The sequence below is a fragment of the Lactuca virosa genome, chromosome 8 (genome assembly GCF_052849685.1).
Source record: "Lactuca virosa cultivar CGN04683 chromosome 8, Lactuca_virosa_CGN04683_v6, whole genome shotgun sequence".
Taxonomy (NCBI): Eukaryota; Viridiplantae; Streptophyta; class Magnoliopsida; order Asterales; family Asteraceae; genus Lactuca; species Lactuca virosa.
The window spans coordinates 72,398,923-72,420,294 of NC_136433.1; the positions used below are offsets into that span (position 1 = coordinate 72,398,923).

At 36.9% G+C, this 21,372-nt stretch overlaps 1 protein-coding gene across 1 annotated transcript; it reads left to right on the forward strand.

The window, feature by feature from the left end:
- Positions 1-11,256: 11,256 nt before the first annotated feature.
- LOC145134247 (Eukaryotic aspartyl protease family protein) lies at positions 11,257-12,862 on the forward strand. The gene has a single exon (XM_079069121.1). It carries the CDS (start codon positions 11,461-11,463, stop codon positions 12,733-12,735), a length of 1,275 nt encoding a protein of 424 aa, XP_078925247.1. The 5' UTR covers positions 11,257-11,460; the 3' UTR covers positions 12,736-12,862.
- The last annotated feature ends 8,510 nt before the right edge of the window (positions 12,863-21,372 follow it).

The window sequence follows — 21,372 nt, forward strand, 5'->3', positions numbered from 1 at the left end:
TGATATTCATTCTATGTTATGCCCTATGTGCTCTCTTCAGAGTGAAATCATGTATTTATGAAGTGTGAAATAACTAATCAGATTTAGGGTATGGGTTTTAAGTGGCTCGATCTTCCATTTTCGTTGTTTAACGATGTATTGGAGTTGCTTGTTTGGATTGATCTGTCGAGAATAAAGAAGAAAAAGAAGAAATTGGTAGAGCTTATTTGTATCACGATTATTTGGGTATTATGGCAATATCAGAACAGTGTCGTGTTTCAAACGTTCAAGATGCATAAGATTCGTATTTTTGAAAGTATCATTATACATGCTTTTAATTTGTTCTCTAATATGAGTAGTAGATGTAAAATTTCTTGGTTTCAATGGATGAAAAATCCTCTTATGTAAAACTCTTTGTTATTGATTTTTCTCGCTAGCTTCTTGCTAGTGTTGTCTTTTTATAAACTTTAGCTGTTAAAAAAAGTAAATTGGAAATAGTCTAACATACCTTATATTTTATCATATACGTTTTAGTCTAAAATTTACAAATAATATATGTCATCAACTGCTTGAAATTAATGTGTAACACCTCAAATTTCAAACCAAATTTTTCATCTTTAAATTACCCAAAATATTGTTCATAAACCATGTCATCGGAAAACACAAGTATCAAATACAAATCATCATCACAAAATATCAATGTGCCGCAAAATGCCCAGTAACATATCTCCCAGAGAGTGTGTACAATCAGACCTCTGCCTTCCCCCATCCTCAGAAGTACCTGAAACACATATAATCAACAACTGTAACCACGAAGCTTAGTGAGTTCCCCAAAATACCACATACAACACAACATAAACAAACAACTATTGGTTATCAGCAACCCTGGGGACGATCAACAATCCCAGTGGGAAAACAGCACGCCTTGTGGGTTATCAGCAACCCTGGAGACTACCCGAAGTCTCAGTCACACATAAACAACATAACACAATAATAACAGCTAAACACAGTTGTTCATCACAGATACAGCTATGGGGCAAACCCCTAAATTTAGGGTTTGGGAGCTAAACTAGTATGGCCCACGTACCATATGTACGCCCAGCATACTAGCATGCATCCCACGTTCCATGGCTCGATCATATACATTGCGCATACCTCACATACGCCCAACATACGGGCTGAAATGCAAGGCTTTTGTCATAAAGGGCTAAATATGCAAACTTTAATTAAACTAAGGACTAAAATGGAAATACCTGAAAACCAGATGTTATAATTCTCCCCCACTAGAATCATACTTCTCCCTCGAAGTCAGCCTCGGGAAACTGATCAGGGTAGTGCTCGCACATCTCAGACTCGGGCTCCCAAGTCCACCCTGAGCCTTTCCGGTGTTGCCACTAAACTTTGACCAAGTCCACTACCTTGTTCCTCAAGGTCTTCACTCTCCTATCCAGAATCGCTACTGGCCTCTCGGTGTAATTCAGGTAATCATCGACCTGAATGTCCTCTAACGGAACCACCATTGTCTCATAGGCTATACACTTCCTCAACTGGGAAACATGGAAGGTATCATGGATCTGACTCAACTCCTCATGTAGCTCTAACCGGTAAGCCACCTTGCCCACCCGTGCCAACACTCTGAAAGGGCCAATAAACCTGGGGTCCAGCTTGCCCCGCTTCCTGAAGCGAATAACACCATTCCACGGTGATACCTTCAGAAGTACCAAATCTCCGACCTGAAATTCTAGCTCAGAGCGTCGCCAGTCCGCATAACTCTTCTGGCGACTATGGCTCGTCAGCAATCTCTGTCTGGCTTGTTGGATAAGCTCGGTCGTCTTGAGCACTATCTCAGTGCTTCCTATAACCCTCTGTCCAACCTCGTCCTAGCAAATAGGAGTCTAACACATCCTCCCATACAGAAGCTCAAAGGGAGGCATGCCATTGCTGGCATGAATGTTGTTGTTATAAGAAAACTCAGCCAACGGGAGATAGGAGTCCCAACTCCCACCAAAATCAATGATGCAGGCATGCAACATATCCTCGAGCGTCTGAATAGTCTGCTCGATCTGACCATCGGTCTACGGATGATAGGCAGTACTGAAATGCAACCGGGTGCCTAACTCTTCGTGAAACCTCTTCCAAAATTTGGAAGTAAAAAAAACATCCCGATCTGACACAATCGAAGTCGGCACCCCACGTCGAGCCACCATCTCTCGGACATAAATCTCAACTAATTTCTCTGTAGAAGAGCCTTCACTTATGGCTAGGAAGTGAGAACTCTTCGTCAAACGATCCACTATCACCCAGATAGCATCAAAACCCTCACAGTCTTTGGCAATTTTGTAATAAAATCCATCGTGATCTGCTCCCACTTTCACAGTGGAACCTCTAAGGGCTGCAACTTTCTGTAAGGGCGCCAGTGCTCGGTATTGACCTTCCGGAAGTTCAAACATCGCTTTACAAACCAGGCCACATCCCTCTTCATACAGGGCCACCAGTAACTATGCTTCAAGTCGAGATACATCTTGGTAGCCCCTTGATGAATGGAAAATCTTGACTTTTAGGCCTCCTCCATCAATACCCGTCAAGCCCCACTAACATAAGGCACCAAAACCCGCATGTGAAGAGTCAAAATCCCCCTGCTGTCGATATCAAATGTTGAAATTTGACCGATCACCCTCTTACTTTTCCGATTTTCTTCCTTTTTGGCCTCCGACTACGCTTCTTTGATCTTTTCCAAAACTGGGGTCATCACAGTCATACTCATACACACATCCTAAATCGGGGTACTGACCGCCCTTCAGCTCAAGGCGTCGACCACTATATTGGCCTTGCATGGATGATACAAAATCTCACAATCATAATCTTTCACTACATCCAACCACCTCCTCTTCCTCATGTTCACGTTAGGCTTATCCATAAGATATCTCAGGCTCTTAAGGTCGTTGTAGAGGGTACACCGAACACCATAGAGATAGTAGCGCCAAATCTTGAGAGCGAAAACCACCGCCCTCAATTCCAAATCATGAGTGAGATACTTCGCTTCATGAGGCTTCAGTTGCCTCGAAGAGTATGCAATCACATCCCCCCTCTACGTTAACACAACACCCAACCCTACAATGAATGCATCGCAGTAGACCACAAAATCCTCAAATCCCTTAGGGAGGGCAAGTACTGGTGCTTCACACAGTTCTTACGAAGGGTCTCGAATGATGCCTGCTGCTCAGGCCCCCAACTAAACACAACATCCTTCCTCGTCAACTTAGTGAGAGGAAAAACAATCTTGGAAAAGTCTCGAATGAATATTTGATAATATCACGCCAAACCGAGGAAGCTTCGAATCTCGGATGGAGACTTCGACACTTCCTACCGCATCACCGCCTTTATCTTGGCTGGTTCGACCAAGATACCGTTTTGTTTGACGAGGTGTCCTAGAAACTAAACATCGTGCAACCAGAAGTCACACTTGGAGAACCTGGCATAGAGCCTCTCCATCCTTAAAACTTTTAGAATCTGGTGCAAATGCTCCTCATGTTGCTCTTTGGTCTTTGAATAGACTAGAATGTCATCGATGAAGACGATCACCGATCGATCCAAACATGGGCCTGCACACCCGGTTCATGAGATCCATGAACGCCACCGATGCGTTGGTGAGTCCAAAAGGCATCACCATGAAATCGTAATGTCCATAACGAGTTCTAAAGGCTGTCTTCTGAATATCCTCCTCTCGCACCCTCATCTGATGGTAACCAGACCTCAAATCGACTTTGAAAAACCAAGATTCCCCCTGCAATAAATCGAAAAGATCATAAATACTTGGCAATGGATAACGGTTCTTCACAGTCAACTTGTTCAACTCCTGGTAATCAATGCACATCCGGTGTGAACCATCCTTCTTCTTGACAAAAAGGATCGGTGCTCCCCACGGAGAAATGCTCGGGTGAATAAACTCCTTCGTAATAGCTCCTGAAGGTGAGAGGATAACTCTTGCATCTCAGGAGGTGCAAGACGATACGGTGCCTTGGCAATCGACACCGCACCCAGGACCAGTTCGATATGAAACTTCACTTGCCTCTTAGGAGGCACACCGGGCAATTCCTTGGGGAAAACATATGGGAACTCTCGCACAACAGGATCATCAGAAATAGAAACCAATATATTCTCATCAACCTGAGTATCCACTACATATTCCAGATAACCCATACACCCATGTTGTAAACTCTGTCTCGCCCTGGCGGCTGAGCATAAAGTTGATCATGGCCTAGTTCCCTCGCCGTAAATGGTCGGCACTCCCCCACTAGGATCTCGAACCCTCACTATTTTCCGCTCATAGTAAATCAAAGCCCCAATCCGACTCAACCAATCCATACCCATGATCACATAGACATCTTCCATCGCAATACGGATAAGATCTATCGGATAACCAACACCAAAAATATCTAACACACAACCCCGATAGATGTTAGTAGCGGAGATCGGACACTCATCAGGTGTAGAGGCTCTCAATGGCCTACTCACGGCCTCCCGTGCAATACAAAAACCATGAAAAAAGGATGATGACACAAAAGACCGACTCGCATTCGAGTCAAACAACACAAGCGCAGGTACAAAATTCACAAGGAAAGTACCTACATGAACAATAACAAAAGCAACATAAATAAAACAGTAGAATAATAAAGAACACATACTAGCCACGACGTCTAGAACTGCTTGGGCCTCCTCTACTATCAACTGAAATGCTCTCCCTCGAGCCCTCGGAGTCTCGACCTTCCCCTGTCGGCCATTAATAATACGCAGGGTCACTGGGGCCAGAGTCTGAACTGCCCTAGATGCAAGTTGAGGACACTCGGCCCTCAAATGACCCGTATGGTTGCAATTGAAGCAAACCTGAAATCCATTGGGGTAATCCCTATTCAAATGCCCCTCCTTGCCACACATGTAGTAAGCAGTCCCTGACCGACAGGGTACCTTACGACACTTGCCGCACTTACCGCAAGTGCGGCCCTTCTGGCTTCAAGCTCTCAAGTCAGCGGGATTGGTCCGCTTAGTCACCGACTGCGACTGCATTGGTCTCCTATCTCTTACCTAGATCTCCCTCTCATCTCTAGCCTGGGTTGCCAACTCAATCTCTCTCCTCCTAGCATTGGTCTGCAGCTTGGCCAATGTCTGATACGAAGTGTTCGCCATGAACTCACGGATATCCCTCCTCAGAATACTCAAATACCGGCTCACATGTGCCAGCTCAGTCGACACGTGCTCAGGGTAGAATAGGGTCGTCTCATGAAACATCCTGGTGATCTCAACCACTGTCTCGTTCTTCTGCTTGAGAGACAGGAACTCATGGTCCAACCTCTCTCTCTCTCTCTCTCTCTCTCTCTCTCTCTCTGTAACATCCCAAAAATACAACCCAAAATTTTTCGTTTGAAAACCTTACTAAATCATCATATCAAATATTAAAAGATAAATCCATGGATCATGTGTCTCAAAATGTCATAATGAGTTATCAAATCAACTGATGTCAAAACATATCAAAATATCTGAATAAAACTCTCAGGATAAACTGAAGCTGTGGTGTGTGCAATGCCATCATCCCGAGCTCTTCCCCTTACTAGCGGAAGTACCTGAAACCAAAACTGAAAACTGTAAGCACGAAGCTTAGTGAGCTCCCCCAAACTACCACACACCATACAATAACATATAAAGCACATATTGGGCCTTGCCCACTGCATCGGACCGAAGCCCGGACTAACTGGGGCCTTGCCCCCTGCATCGGACTGAAATCCAGACTAACTGGGGCCTTGCCCCCTGCATCGGACCGAAGTCGGGACTAACTGGGGCCTTGCCCCCTGCATCGGACCGAAATCCGGACTAACTGGGGCCTTGCCCCCTGCATCAGACCGAAGTCCGGACTAACTGGGCCTTGCCCCCTGCATCGGACTGAAGTCCGGACTAATTGGGGCCTTGCCCCCTGCATCGGACCGAAGTCCGGACTGACTGAACATAGCATAACATAATCATAACTACTAGCATAAACACATATACTGCATACTGCATCGGACTGAGGTCCGGACTAACTAACACATAAACATGCCTGAATCACAAAGACATCAAGCATACTGTACTACTGCATCAGACCAAAGTCCGGAACTACTGCTATCTAAACGGGCCGACATTGTGGCCGTAGACCCGTTCCTACTGGAAGGAAACTCACCTCGTAACGCTGGTTGCTGAGGTGCTAAATCTGAGACTGTCTGACTGCTGCTCCGGAACTCCCGGGCTACAAATCCCATAAACACTAAATCAAATACTGATAACTAATCTCAGGGTAAAATGACTATTTTACCCCTAGTTAAAGTCAACTTCCTGGTCAAAGTCAACTTCCAGTTGACCGGACTCGCCGAGTTGGGCCGCCAACTCGCCGAGTCCCTTTCATCCATTCTAGTCCTCTACTCGTCGAGTTTGGCAAAGACTCGACGAGTTCTTCTTCGATACTAACATCGAGTCTAACTTCATCCGACTCGCCGAGTTGTATGAACAACTCGTCGAGTTCTCCTTCATCATATGAACACGTCCAGTCTGTGGCTCGCCGAGTCGTATGAACAACTCGTCGAGTCTGAAGAACAACTCGCCGAGTTGAAGAACAACTCGTCGAGTCCCAAGCATGCTATTACTATACAGTCGATTCTAATCTATTTCAGTGCTTCCAAATCATAGATTTGAGCTTCTAGGACTGGTTTTACACGTAAAGTTTCCAACTTTACGTGCATGCACAAGGGTATGAGGCTAAAATACCCAAAATCATCAAATACTAGGCTCTTAGGGTTTGGAACAAGGCCAAGATTGCATAAAGGTGGCTATAATGAGCTCCTGGAGTTCAATAACGTCCAGATCTAAGGTTTCCATCCAAAGGAGAGTCCATATCTCAAGTTTTGAATCATATAAGGCTCCAAAGAAGACATAACAAGCATAAAAGAGGGTTTAATGGAGGAATACACAAGGTAATAACTTTATTACCTGAATGGGAAACAGATGGAAGCTAACTCTTGGATCTCCTTTCTCTTCTATGGACCTTCTTTCCTTCCTTCCCTTCCAAAGCTTCCAAACTAGCACAAACACACTCAAGTTCAACAATGGGGCTAGGGTTTACAGGGGAAATGCTCTAAAGGTGTTGGAGGCTGGGGTGGGAGGCTATAATGACGTTTAAATAGGGTACAAACCCTTGAAATTAGGGCTTCATCCAGACAGGCAGACTCGCCGAGTCCCAACATATGGACTCGCCGAGTAGCCAACTTAAATCGCAAGCTCATCCCGCTTCTACTCGACGAGTCGGGCTACAGACTCGTCGAGTACCCCTTAAGAAATGGAGATACTTTAATTAAAATTACATACCAGAAATGGGGCGTTACACTCTCAACCACCGGTACAAACTTATCTCTGAACATCTCAGTAAATCTCTCCCAGGTCACCTCAGAAAGCTCTGCAAGGGTATAATCAGTTGTCACAAATTTCCACCAATCCTTCACTCCCAAGCAAAGCAGGTTCAGCGTAAAACGAACCCTTAGATTCTCCGGACAAGAGCAAGTGGCAAAACAACCCTTAACATTAGAAATCCATCTCATCGCAACAATCGGATCTTGGGTCCCATAAAACTTGTGTGGCTTCATGTTGTTGAACTCCCGATACCATAACGAATCACCCTCGTGTGGTCTCGCAGCAGCAACAGCTACGGTGGCTGCGGCAGTAGCAGCCTCAGTGACGGTGACATAACGCTCGTCGAAAGTCTCAATCAGCTGGGTCCCAAACATCTATGGTATATCCCTACTAATCGTCACGACCACCTCGGCGGCAACAATCCTACGGATCTCATCATCACTGTCACTCGGCCTCTCAGGGTTGTTGGAGCCTGAACCTCGGGTAACCACCATACTGATACACACAAGAAAACCATCAGAATCAGGCTAAAGCGCATACACAAACATCCATACACTCCTATAAGTTCATTAGTTCCTTAAGATTCCTTCTTAATCTGCGCACGGATCTGGTGCTTTCAGTAGTACGGGCCCACTACCACCTTCCACACCAACCCGTATTTGTCTCAAGTCGTCCTCTTAAGACCATAAGTAACAAGGACTCTATTTCTCAAGATCAACTATATACTCGCCCTGGTGGTTCCTCGGAACCACTACTAAGAATCTAGGCACTCATTCTAGACTGTTCCCCAGCACTGCTCTGCCTCACAAGATCTCTGTTGTCCTCGCTATTTGCTTTGCGCATGCGAATCATACACAATACGAGACTCGATAGACATTTGAATAAATGATTCTATCTCAAATCCACAACCAAACAAGGGACAGGAAGAAAGGCTAAATCAGACATTTTAAGGCTATAAAATCCTTACTATGTACAATTATACAGCATACACCAAGAAAATAGCAATGACAGATTCAATCTCATAAGAACAAACTCCTAGGCTAAAGGCATCACAAATCATGCAACCCTATCACACCATTCATGCAGGATCCTTAGCCTACCACTAACTAGCATGCAGTTCTATCAGCTCATAAAATATCAGCTCTACATTACTCATAATATAAATTAAGATATTTTAGGAAACTACCGCTCGTGCTCTGGTTGATTGTACACACTACTTCATTGGGTTTTTCTCCTGTAAAAATCTTCATTTATTTGAAAAGTTTTTATGAAAATCTATAGATCCTTAGTTCGAGTTTGGAATTACCCTAGACTTCATCCAAATTCTCAAACTAGGGCTCTGATACCAAACTGTAACACCTCAAATTTTAAACCAAAATTTTAATTTTTGAATTACCCAAAATATTGTTCGTAAACCAAGTCATCGGAAAAACACAAGTATCAAATACAAATCATCATCACAAAGATATCAAAGTGCCGCAAAATGCCCAGTAACAAATCTCCTAGCGAGTGTGTACAATCGGACCTTCGCCTTCCCGCGATCCTCAGAAGTACCTGAAACACATATAATCAACAACTGTAAGCACAAAACTTAGCGAGTTCCCCAAAATACCACATACAACACAACATAATAAACAACTATGGGTTATCAGCAACCTTGGGGACTATCAGCAGTCCCAGTGGGAAAACAGCACGCCCTGTGGGTTATCAGCAACCCTGGAGACTACCCGAAGTCTCAGTCAAAGTGTAGATCTTGCGCAAGTTCTAGATGATTCCGGTTCGGTTCTCATTTTAGGAACCATTGTTTTTCTTAAACCCGATCAGGTTCGTTAATCTGTCTAAATTCACTTTGAATCGGTGTTCAATTCGTATGATTTTGTTCAGATTTTCATCAAATCCGTCTTCGTTTCTGGTAGTGAACGCAATCAATGGTTTAGTGGCCGGAAAGGATATTCTGGTGAAGGAGGTGGCAGAGTTGGAGCGATGGAAGTCAGAAATCGACGAGAAAGTAGAAAAAATGGTCTGGAGAGAGCTTTGGGGCGGATTTGGGTACCTAATGGTGTAGAGAAAAATGGTCATATGTGATCAGCTTCAAAATGGGGTTCCCCGGTGATCTTCTACACCGCCCTTTCTGCAAACATCATCAAATTGAATCCACAACAAGTTACAATCGTGAGGATAGAAATTTCAATTTTAAGGATCAAGAGATTGTTTATTATAATTGGATGATTAGTTTTGTTCCTTCGGCTATCCTTTTCTCGTCGTATGTTGTTTACCTTGGTGCCGGTGAGTAACTTACAATTTTAGATGATTTTATTGAGATTTAAACGACTAATATTAGATAGAAGAATGGTTGTATTGCGTTTTAGATGATGTTATACTAATTTTAGGAGAATGAGCCATATATATTTTGATCCTTTCATTGCTTGGAACGTAAATTTTGACTTTTTCATTTAACCACCTAAAAATTTATCCATTTCTCATGTTCAATGATATCAAAACAAAGGCAAAGTTAAGAAACCAATATGTGAATAATTTTATCCATTTCTCATGTTCAATGATATCAAAACAAAAGCAAAGTTAAGACGAAACGTGATTTTCCATTTAATAGTTCATGGTAGTCTTATGGAGACAAACATTAACATATGTTTACTGGTAGTGATGTGTTGATAGACACGTATGTTGTGTTTTTTTGTCTGCAAATATTTTTGACCTAGTAGTGACGTGTTTATGATAAAGTCATAAAAATGTTAAATTAATAAGATGATTTTTTTAGAAAATATTAACCACCGAGAAAGGATATGTATGATTCTATTGAAAAAGGAACAAGTTTAGTGAACACTACAAGGAAAAAGGCAATCAGCGGCGACTCTAAAGGGTCATGAAGTCGCCGGTAATAAGTCGTCGCTACTGCTTCGTCGCTATTGATCAATTTGTCGTCGCTAAAGAGAATAGTCGCCGCTCATGCTTGTGTCGCCGGTAAAGAGTATAATCGCCGCTAATGCTTATGTCGCCGGTAAAGAGTAAAGTCGCCGGTAATAACAATTTTCATTTTTTAATTTTTTTTTAACCAACGATTTTGGTTGTCGGTAATACTGTCGCCGGTAATTACATAACAACATCAGATTAAATATCAAAAGTAATAGTGTCGCCGGTAATTACATAACAACATCCGATTAAATATCAAAAATAATAATGTTGCCGGTAATAGTGTCGCCGGCAATTACATAAAACAACCAAAAGTTTACGATTCTAACAAGTAGCAAAGCGTGACAACAAATATAATATACAAAGAAAAAGAAATTAAATAGAATAAGATAAGTAATATATCTATAAGAGATTTAAGTATTATTTACAAATTAAAATAAATCAGTAAATAATTAGTTATTTATTATTTATTAATAAAAAGGAAATAAATTAATAAAAAAGTTTATTTAGTAAGTTATATTAAATAATATATTTAATAAGTTCATTTAATTTAAAATAATTAATTAATAGATTGAATAATTCAATGTTGGGTTGAAGATTATTCTTAAAAATCCGATATCAACGTCAACATTCTATTAAATATACTTGTTTCAAATTTTGTAATAAATCCCTAAAAATTACATGAGGTGATCCCCTCCCTTCATATAATTTCTTGGGATTTATTAGTCATCTAATTTCTTGGGATTTATTAGAAAATATGAAACAAATGTACATAATAGAGTGATATGGCTTTGTAAAAGCTTCTTCAAACAAAACTGTGAATTATTGCCTTCATATAGATTAATATTGTTTTTTCATCTCTATAAATACCATACTATTTTGCAATCGTTAAAAGACCAACAAATCTAGAATATGGCTTCTTTGTTCACGTTTTACACTATTTGCAACTTGTTTCTCTTCGTTTTTCTTTTCTCCATTGCCAACCATTCCCGTGCAAGACAACACCCAAAAACCTCAGATTCTCTAGTCCTAGGTTTAACTAATATCAGGAGAACCATTAAACTCCCCAAAAAATCATCAACGTTAAGCATTAAAGTTTCATCCCAGTCACCACCAACGTTGGACATGATGGAGCCCTTGAGAGAAGTAAGGGATGGGTACCTAATTTCTCTTAACCTGGGCTCACCTCCACAAGCTATTCAAGTCTATATGGATACTGGAAGTGATCTCACTTGGGTACCTTGTGGAAATCTCTCTTTTAACTGCATAGATTGTTACAACTATACAAATACTACGCCCATGTCCAAGTTTTCACCTTTGCAATCATCTTCTTGTGTTCGGGACTCTTGTGCTAGTGAGTTTTGTATCAACGTTCATAGCTCTGATAACCCATATGATCCTTGTAGCATTGCCGGTTGCTCTTTGAGTACCCTGGTCAAAGGCACTTGCTCAAGACCATGCCCTTCGTTCATATACACGTATGGGGAAGGTGTTGTAGCTGGTACCCTAACTAGGGATACCCTAACAGTCCATGGAAGTGCTGACGGCAGTTTTACAAGGGAAGTAACCAATTTTGGATTTGGGTGCGTTGGATCAAGTTATAAAGAGCCGTTAGGAATCGCAGGGTTCGGGAAAGGTCCGCTTTCTTTACCTTCTCAATTAGGGTTTCTCCAGAAGGGTTTCTCTCATTGTTTCTTGGCTTTCAAGTTTGCCAATAACCCTAATATTTCGAGCCCTCTAGTTGTTGGAGATCTTGCAATCTCTTCAAAAGAACATTTGCAGTTCACTCCAATGTTAAAGAACCCCATGTACCCTAATTACTATTATATCGGATTAGAGGGTATAACTATAGGCATTGGCTCGGGTTCTGTAATTCAAGTTCCTACAAACTTAAGAGACTTTGATTCATCCGGCAATGGTGGTATGTTGATAGATTCAGGAACCACCTACACTCATTTACCCGAGCCATTCTATTCTTTACTTCTCTCGGAGCTGGAAACTGTCATAAACCACCCTCGAGCTACTGAAGTGGAGGCACGAACGGGGTTTGATCTATGCTATAGAATCCCATGCACAAACAACCTTACAAATGCTATGACAACTATGGATGTGGATGATCATCTTCTTCCTTCAATCACGTTCCATTTCATTAACAATGTGAGCCTGGTTTTGCCACAAGAGAACAACTTCTACGCAATGGGTGCACCACGTAACTCAACAGTGGTTAAATGTTTGTTGTTCCAGAGCATGGATAATGAGGATTACGGACCAGCTGGGGTTTTTGGGAGCTTTCAACAACAGAATGTGGAGGTTGTTTATGACATGAAGATGGAAAGGATAGGGTTCCAAACAATGGATTGTGCCTCTTCTTCAGCTTTCCAACAACTTATCAAACGTTAATGTCTGCCTTTACTTGTTTGAATGAAAACCTGTTTCTTCTGTTTGGAAACTAAAAACCACTAAACAAGAAGCTCAATAATCAGTTTATTTTCCCTAATACTTGTTACACATTCCATCATCATATATATGCGGCCTCTATATATTTTCATAAAGATCCAAGAAACATTTATTGATGGATAAATTTTTTTTGCTTGTTTATTGACCTGGTAATACATTAGATATGCCAAAGTCTACCTTGGATCTGAACAAATAACCTCTAACTAGATTATACCAACCAAAAAGTTCCAACCAAACCACCTAGACAACCTCTATATATATATATATATATATATATATATATATATATATATATATATATATATATATATATATATATATATATATATATATATATATATATATGTGTGTGTGTGTGTGTGTGTTACACTTTGAGAACGCGAATACATCTCCTGATTTCAATCAGATTTTATTAACCCAGAGGATGAATTCTCTGAAGTGTAACGGTCCATGTCGAACCGTTCTAAGACCATTCTATTTCAAATATATATTTCAATCAGATTATATATATATATATATATATATATATATATATATATATTAACATACCTATGATTGAAGGTTTGATGGAAGAGATTATATTAAGGATGAAGGATTATGCAAGAAAGACTCATAAATTTAACTAATCTTGTTAATTAGTTGATTAGTTTATTTGTTACTTAATTGTATTCTTTGTACTTTGATGATGAAGCAAGATTGTACTTGATATTGTTAATTATTCTTCGATTAGATGGAAGAATCTTCCAAATCCAGCTCCGTTAATAATAATTAAAATTGTTGGAAGTTCTTAGTGCCTTGGCTTTTTATGAAACAAGTTATGGTGGATGTGCATATGCATACGGGTCTATTTTTATATTTATTCTAGAGGTAACTTAAAGCGGCAGGGTCCTGAACTCTAAATTTATAAGATACAAAATTAGAATCTTTATAATAAAACTCACTGAGAATCTATGTATGCTCCCTCCTCATCTAATAACATATATATATATATATATATATATATATATATATATATATATATATATATATATATATATATATATATATATATCAGAAATTTTATCTATATATTTATAATTTTATATCATAATTACTTCTATAAATTTAAATGAAATAAAATATTGATCGGCCAATCTTGCCAATTGTAAAAACTATGGTATGAATTCAACTTAACTTATTTAACTATACTTTGAAAAAAAAAAAAAAACTATTAAGATGTTAACTTACTATGATCAAACTAGAAATATTAAGAACTGTTTGGTAAATGGGAAGTCACACATGAGTAGACTGTGTAATGATTATGGATAATATTACAATAATTAAATATAAATGTATTAATTATAAAAAATAATTTTATTGAAAAATATGAAATGGATTGATTATAAAAAATATTTCATAATTAATGTATTTAATAATTAATTATATAATATTTGTCATAATTAATCTTTTTTATATTTGTTTTAGACACATCATTACTAGAAAATCTTAAAATACCTACGGAAATATTCTGTCGTAAAATACCGACGGAATACCTACGGAATTCCGACGGAAAGTAATGCCCTAAATTAGTGAAGAGATTGTGACAGAATACCTACAGAATACCGACGGAAGTAGAATCCATCGGAAATCCATCGATAATACCGACGGAATAGCTACGGATCTAAGAAAAAGTTTAATTTATTTATTTTCCGTCAAAAATCCGTCGGTAGACATTTGTTCTTGAAAAATGAAAAAAAGCTGGGGGAGGGTTCAAACTCGCATCCACCATCTACCATGTCAATCTCATTACCATCAGGCCGGGCATACCACATCCACTTATAAGGGATACTTAATACTTTTTGTACATTACTGATTCTGTTTCTTTTATTATTATTATTATTATTATTATTATTATTTCCACTATTATTATTATTATTATTATTATTATTATTATTATTATTATTTCCATTATTATTATTATTATTATTATTGTTTATATTATTATTATTATTATTATTATTATTATTATTATTATTATTATTATTTCCATTATTATTATTACTATAATTATTATTATTATTATTATTATTATTATTATTATTATTATTTCCATTATTATTATTATTATTATTATTATTTCCAATATTTCCATTATTATTATTATTATTATTATTTCCATTATTATTATTATTATTATTATTATTATTATTATTTATTCCATAGGCAAAAGCCACATAATTGCATGTCTAATAACAAATGCCATCATTGCATGTCTAAATGAAGAGTCATTTTCCTACATCCGAAATTTATGCATAGAACATGGGGTCGCAGACAAAAATGGTGATTTCTCCATTTTCTCCTCTACGAGCCTTAAGTCCTTTCTTAATTTTCTTTTAGTCGCTAAAAATGTATTTTTATTGCATATGAACTTCATAAACAACTGGGTTATCTCCAGTTATTTAAGAATGTTTGTTTTTAACTAGATTTATTGTTTGTTGGATATGATCTAGTTTTGTTATAAAGTGTTGTGATGGATTTGGATTCATAAAGGTAATTCTCATTATTTTGTCGTTGAGTCAACAGTTTGGGTGAGCAAACAAGAAGGAAATGGTAACTTTGGTTTCGATTCGCAAACAACAAGGAAACGAGAACTCTTCCACTTTTCCAGGTTTTTTTTCTTCTATGGTCAAGCTTTGTATATAATTCCTACTGTGATTTAAATTGATATTTTATCAGGAAAAAAATTTAAAGAATTAGTTAATGATCACAAAATGAATTTGGTGAATTTGTATAATATAGGTCTTTTAATAGAAGTTTGAGTGGGCATTTAGTTCTTGTAGTGTTTTGAAAAGAATTGGAATTTGTCAAAAATAGTGTATTTGGAATTTAAGGAAATTTAAATTTTGCGACATGTTTGGTTAAAAAATGATATGAGTTACAGTTTATTGACTTTTGTAAATCATTAGTAAATTAAAAGCTTGTTTTTATTATTAACTTCTCCTTCCCAAAAACATTAAATGCATGTTTTTTCACTTATTTGACAGAAAATTCTGTTGACATTTTTTGAATGTTTGCTTCAAAGAAGAACATAATGATAGCGGTGAGGAAAAAGAAGGTAATTACATTGCTTAATTTGTATATTTTTGTGATAACTTGTTATGGTGTGTTGAAACAGGAACAATTGACAGCCTTTCATTCAAAACTCAAATTGAAGAATACTTGTCAATCTTTATCGGTTCAACTTACCGGGTAATCCACCAAATAGTTCTTAGTTTTATGTTTTTTAAGCACTTAGTTAAACATTTGTAGTTGACACTTTTAGTGTGCATTGTTAGACACATTTAGTATATTATTAGACAATGTTCATTAGTAATGCATTTGTATTTGATACTTTTTAAGGTATTAGATGATGTTTATTAGTTTTATTGTAATGTTATTAGTTTTGTGGTTGAATTTCAATATTATAAGTTTAATCTAATGAGTTTTATCAATATCTTGGAGAGAAAAAACTAGAATTTTTGTTATTTATTGCTGTTTAAAAAAAAAAAGACAGAGATTTAGTGACGGAATACCTACAGAAAATCCGTCGGTAATATGAGACATCGGAAATTTGTAGGTGACAAAGTCAATGTCAGTCATAGTGGGTCCCGTAGGAAATCCGTCGCTATAGTGTTCCGTATGTATTCCGTAGGTGAATTACTGACGAAAAAATGTTGTCGGTGTTCCGTAGCTAATCCGTCGGTAAAATTTACCCCCGAGCGTTTATGCTACGGCCCATTTTACGTCGCAATTCCGTAGGTAACACTCTATATGTACGGAATACTTACGGATTTTGCCTAGGTATTATCAGATTTTCTAGTAGTGCAGTTAAAAAATCCCATGTATAAATTAGAAAAAGTGAGGGACTTAATTTTCCAAATGTCTAAACTTTAGATCTAAAGCCACAAATAGATTTATTTCTATTTACTTTAAGCGTAAGAAGCTATTAAATAAGAGGAATATCCAATTTTGAGAATTTTAATGAACTTAGAAACAACATTCAAGTATTGGTTCAAGTCTGGGTCAAATTCTTCAAAAAGAAGCTTTGAATGCAGTAATCTAACTCCTACTTTGTCATTTAAGCTTTGAAGTTTCTCCTTAAATTTGGATTTCAATGGTGACTTGTGGATTAGATTGAAGATTAATGTAGAATTCCATGACTACATCAGTAATCTAGAAGCATAAGTCAATTCCAACGTTGAAGTTAAGTTTTTGGAGGTTTTATTGTTGATTCTAACCCTAGATTTGATGAGGTTAGGAATTCATCTTTTTGAAATTCTTTTCGTGTTACTGTATTTGTGTTAGTATTCTAATTAGGCTTCAGTTCCGTCCTTAATTTTGAAGTATCTCCTCAAGTTAATGTTCTCTCTAGTTTTTTATATGTACATTTGTTCAAATACAACATAACATGTAAATCTCATTGGAATAGGGTAAAAGAGGTAGATGTAGACAGTCGACAATCATACCTCAAAATGGGGTAAAACGACAATATCATATTAACAACATCTGGCATGTACAACCACAAACCTAAAAAGAGGCAAACAAGAGAAAATAAATTAAAATGAACACTAAAAGCATCTCTAATAAGAACTTATTTCATAGCTTTTTACTATTCCATTGACCACTTGTAACCATTTAATACCATTGAAATTGCTAGCTTTTGGTGTATTAATATTGATCACTCAATATATATTGAGTGGTTAATATATATTGAGTGGTCAATATATTATGATCATTTATACATATAGCCCCTTCATTTTTAACCTTATTTTAGTTTCACCCTTTTATTATATTATAGTTTTAAATATTTTGTATTTCTTTAACTAATTAGTTATCTTAATCATAGTTTTTCATTTTTTTAAACGTTTATATATTTAACAAGATCGGTCCTATGACTTTATAATTTTTTTATTTAATCCTAGGATAACCTATTTAAAATTACAATGGTGTGTTCGGTAAAAATAATTAAAAGGTGAAAGTTGTTAGCTGAAATTTGAAAATTAGTAACGGGTAGTTAGAAACTATAGCTTTTTGTATAAGAGTGTTTGAAACAAATAGCTGAGGCTTTTATAATATGTAAATTTACATACAAAGGCGTATGGATATAAACTAAAATGGGAATATAATGATAGATAATTTAATATTTCTAAATTATAATTATTAAAAGTTAAAAATCATCCAAATTTTAATACCAAGTGCACGGGTTAAGTTTCACAATTGATATAATTTTTTTATGCATATTAGTAAATGATGAATTTTTTAGAAATAAACTAAATAAGACCTTTTCATTTATAAGAACCTAGGCCAAACATTTTTTACATATTAGACGTGTTTCGACCTTTTAAAGAAACAAAATTATTGTATGATATTAACTTTGGTTTATAAATTTATATAATAAATATTTATTATTTTGTTAGATGAAGATTTATAAATTATATAATCTGTTGTTATGGTTGTTTGAAATAAAGGCATCATAATTGTTAAACTATATTTATATTTAATCATATAAGATATATTTTGTTTTAATGAAGACGTCATAATTATAAAAATATATTTATATTTAATCGTATAAGATAATTACCAAAAGTATGAATATTGTTTATTTATTTTAAAGTGTATTTAAGTCAATTTATTAAAATCTGAAAGAGATTTTTATTAATCGCTAGTTTAAATAGTTTTTGGATTTGAAGTTTTTTATTTAACCCAAAAGCTAAAAGCTCTTGCTACCGAACAACACTTTTTCTTTTGTTTTTTGAGTTTTTTTTAAAAGCTAGAATATAGAAACTTTCAAAAATTATGTGTCAAACACGCCCCAAATCTTTCAACTCTTGGTATAATCCTAGATGTTAAAAATCATGCAGTTAAATCCAAATTATAGTTTAACTAGAAGGGTGCCCATGCTTCGCATGGGGCGAGGGGTCGTTGTTAGATTTGTTAATTATTATAAACTCAGACTCTTACAGAACCTAGTTTGCATACAACTTTCTTGAAAACTTTTATAGCAATTTTAACTATAGAGTTGACCGGATTACTGATGATGAACAACAGCGGGTATAATCACAACATCCATCCCTATAAGTGCAACATCAAGTTGTGGTTACCCTAGAAAACATCTCACCTAACAAAAAACAATAGTTACATAATTTTCTATTAAATCATTACATAAATAGAAACGTACTTTAGTGTGGTTAACACCATGATAACTCAAAATTTCTTTTTCATAAAAACGTTTCTATGCTAACATGACCTAATGGCTCTTATCCTCATCATAAAGAAGTTGTTAATGCTTTAACTCTACAATATTTGTATATTTAGTCTATGTCAAGGGCATTTTAGACATTTCACAACATAGTCAAACACAAAGTGTTAAGTTAAACGTCGTAACTTAATTCAGAGGATTGAGTAATTAACAAAAATATGCCAATTTAAAGAATATGGCATGAATATGAGCTTAAAAATAATTATAAAGAAAGTTACCACAACACCAGTATCTATATAGATAATATCATTTGTTACACTAGAGGCATTAACGACATCATAGTGATGAAGAATAGATACCAATGGATTCATCTTCATTAGCATAGGTAAAGGTTGATCGATCCCTCTAGCAACTCATCGAGACTGATTGTCTCATTGTTAATGCTGTTCAATAATTCATCATCATGTTTCTATAACATCCGGACAAGGTATGAATCAACTTTCGTATATTATTTTAAATGGGGTGGCCACGACGTGGTGGAGCATCACCACGACATGGCCGAACTTTGGATCGCGGGATTTAAATGACCCGCCACGACGTAGCCTTGGGGCACCATAACGTGGCAGGTGTTTTAGTGAAAACCCTAATTTCGAGCTTTGGACCCTATAAAAGGAACATTAAGCCTAGGGCTTCAACCTCCATCTTCCTCCCAATCTCAGAAAACCCTAACCATAGCGTCCAATGAAGTTGTGAACTCATTCTTGGTGCTTTTTTGTGATTTTAGAAGGAGAATGAAACTCTTGGTGAGGTGGTTACTTGGCAAGCATCATTTCTTCATCTAGCATATCTCTTGGACCTTGGTGAGTGCCCAAGACTCAACCTTTTCTTTCCATGTTGCTAAATCTGTAACGCCCGTGTTTCTGGGCTAAGCATTAAAGACGATGTAATAGTCTAGGTCAACTATTGTAATGTGTTTTTAAGTAATAAGGATGAATTATGTGAATTTATGTGCCTTATATTTAATTATGATGATATAATAAATTAAGGATAAAAATAAGCGTCAAAAGTAAAATGTTATATATATAGTCAATATCTATGAAGAAAATTGTAGTGGTTGAAACAAGGATTCCAGAGATATAATGAATACCGAAATCCGAGTTATAACGAAGAAGTTATGACCTGTTAAAGTTTTGCGACAGAACCGGCACGACGCTGTGTGACGTAAAAATTGAATTTATGATAAAGTGCTTTTAGCCTTAGCAATCTGAATGAAAGTCGTAGTATATGTTAAACCGAGAGCGTGCATAAAAAGAATGTCCAAATCTGACTGCGTATGAGGAAGTTATGAATTTTCTAAGATTTGGCATAGTAGTATGCAGCCCGAAACTCGAATTTTAGACCGAGTGATTTTTAGCCGACACAACCTAAACGAGAATCGAAGATCTTGTTGATAGTAGTTTAACGGTAAAAAGACAGACGAAAACGGATGTCGGATGAAGAAGTTATGATTTTTTAACAGACTTTTCTTGTCCCGGCCTATTAAAAATATAACTTTAAAAATAAAGTCAAAATTAGCCGACGGAGTCTAAACGAAAGTTGTAGAGTACAATTTCACCTATGTGTGGATATAAAGAACGTGAAAACCGGAGCCTGTATGAGAAAGATATGAATTTTTGAAGTTTCAGGCACAAACTTCAAGACTGGAACTACGCCCAGCGTACGAAGTATTTACGCCCAGCGTACTTTTGTGTTCACGGTCCGTAATTGGCCACGTCGCCTACTCCCTTGCATGCAACACGTATCTTGCACACTTGACACGTCCGGAGCCACGTATCACGGTACGCCCAGCATACTCGGTCTACGCCCAACGTAATGCCAGGCTTCGACCACTATAAATAGAAGTGCGAGGCATCCCGATTTTGTTTACAAAATTTTCATCTTTCACCTTTTTTCTCTCTTCTAAACTACACTAAAACCCCCCAAGCCTAGAATACCTTCCTAGCATCGTAAGCAAGCCCCAGAGAGCCCGAGGATCCTGAGAAAAGAGTTTTTTGAGACGAAATTATGCCCGCGTGAAGCCCGGTTTTTGAGAAAACATTTCGGTTTTATCGAAAAAGATTGTTTTAAGGGACGAAGTGTTGTCCAGCCACCGTCTTATCATGTGAGTGTATAGTCACTTTCATCTTACACATAGATATGAAGTATTTTATATAAAATATGTGCTATGTGTGTGTGTATATATATATTATATATATATATATATATATATATATATATATATATTGTTTGTTTATTTGAGATGGATGTTGAATGAATGTTTTATACATGTTTAGAATGATTTAAACTCTATATGTATTTTTATC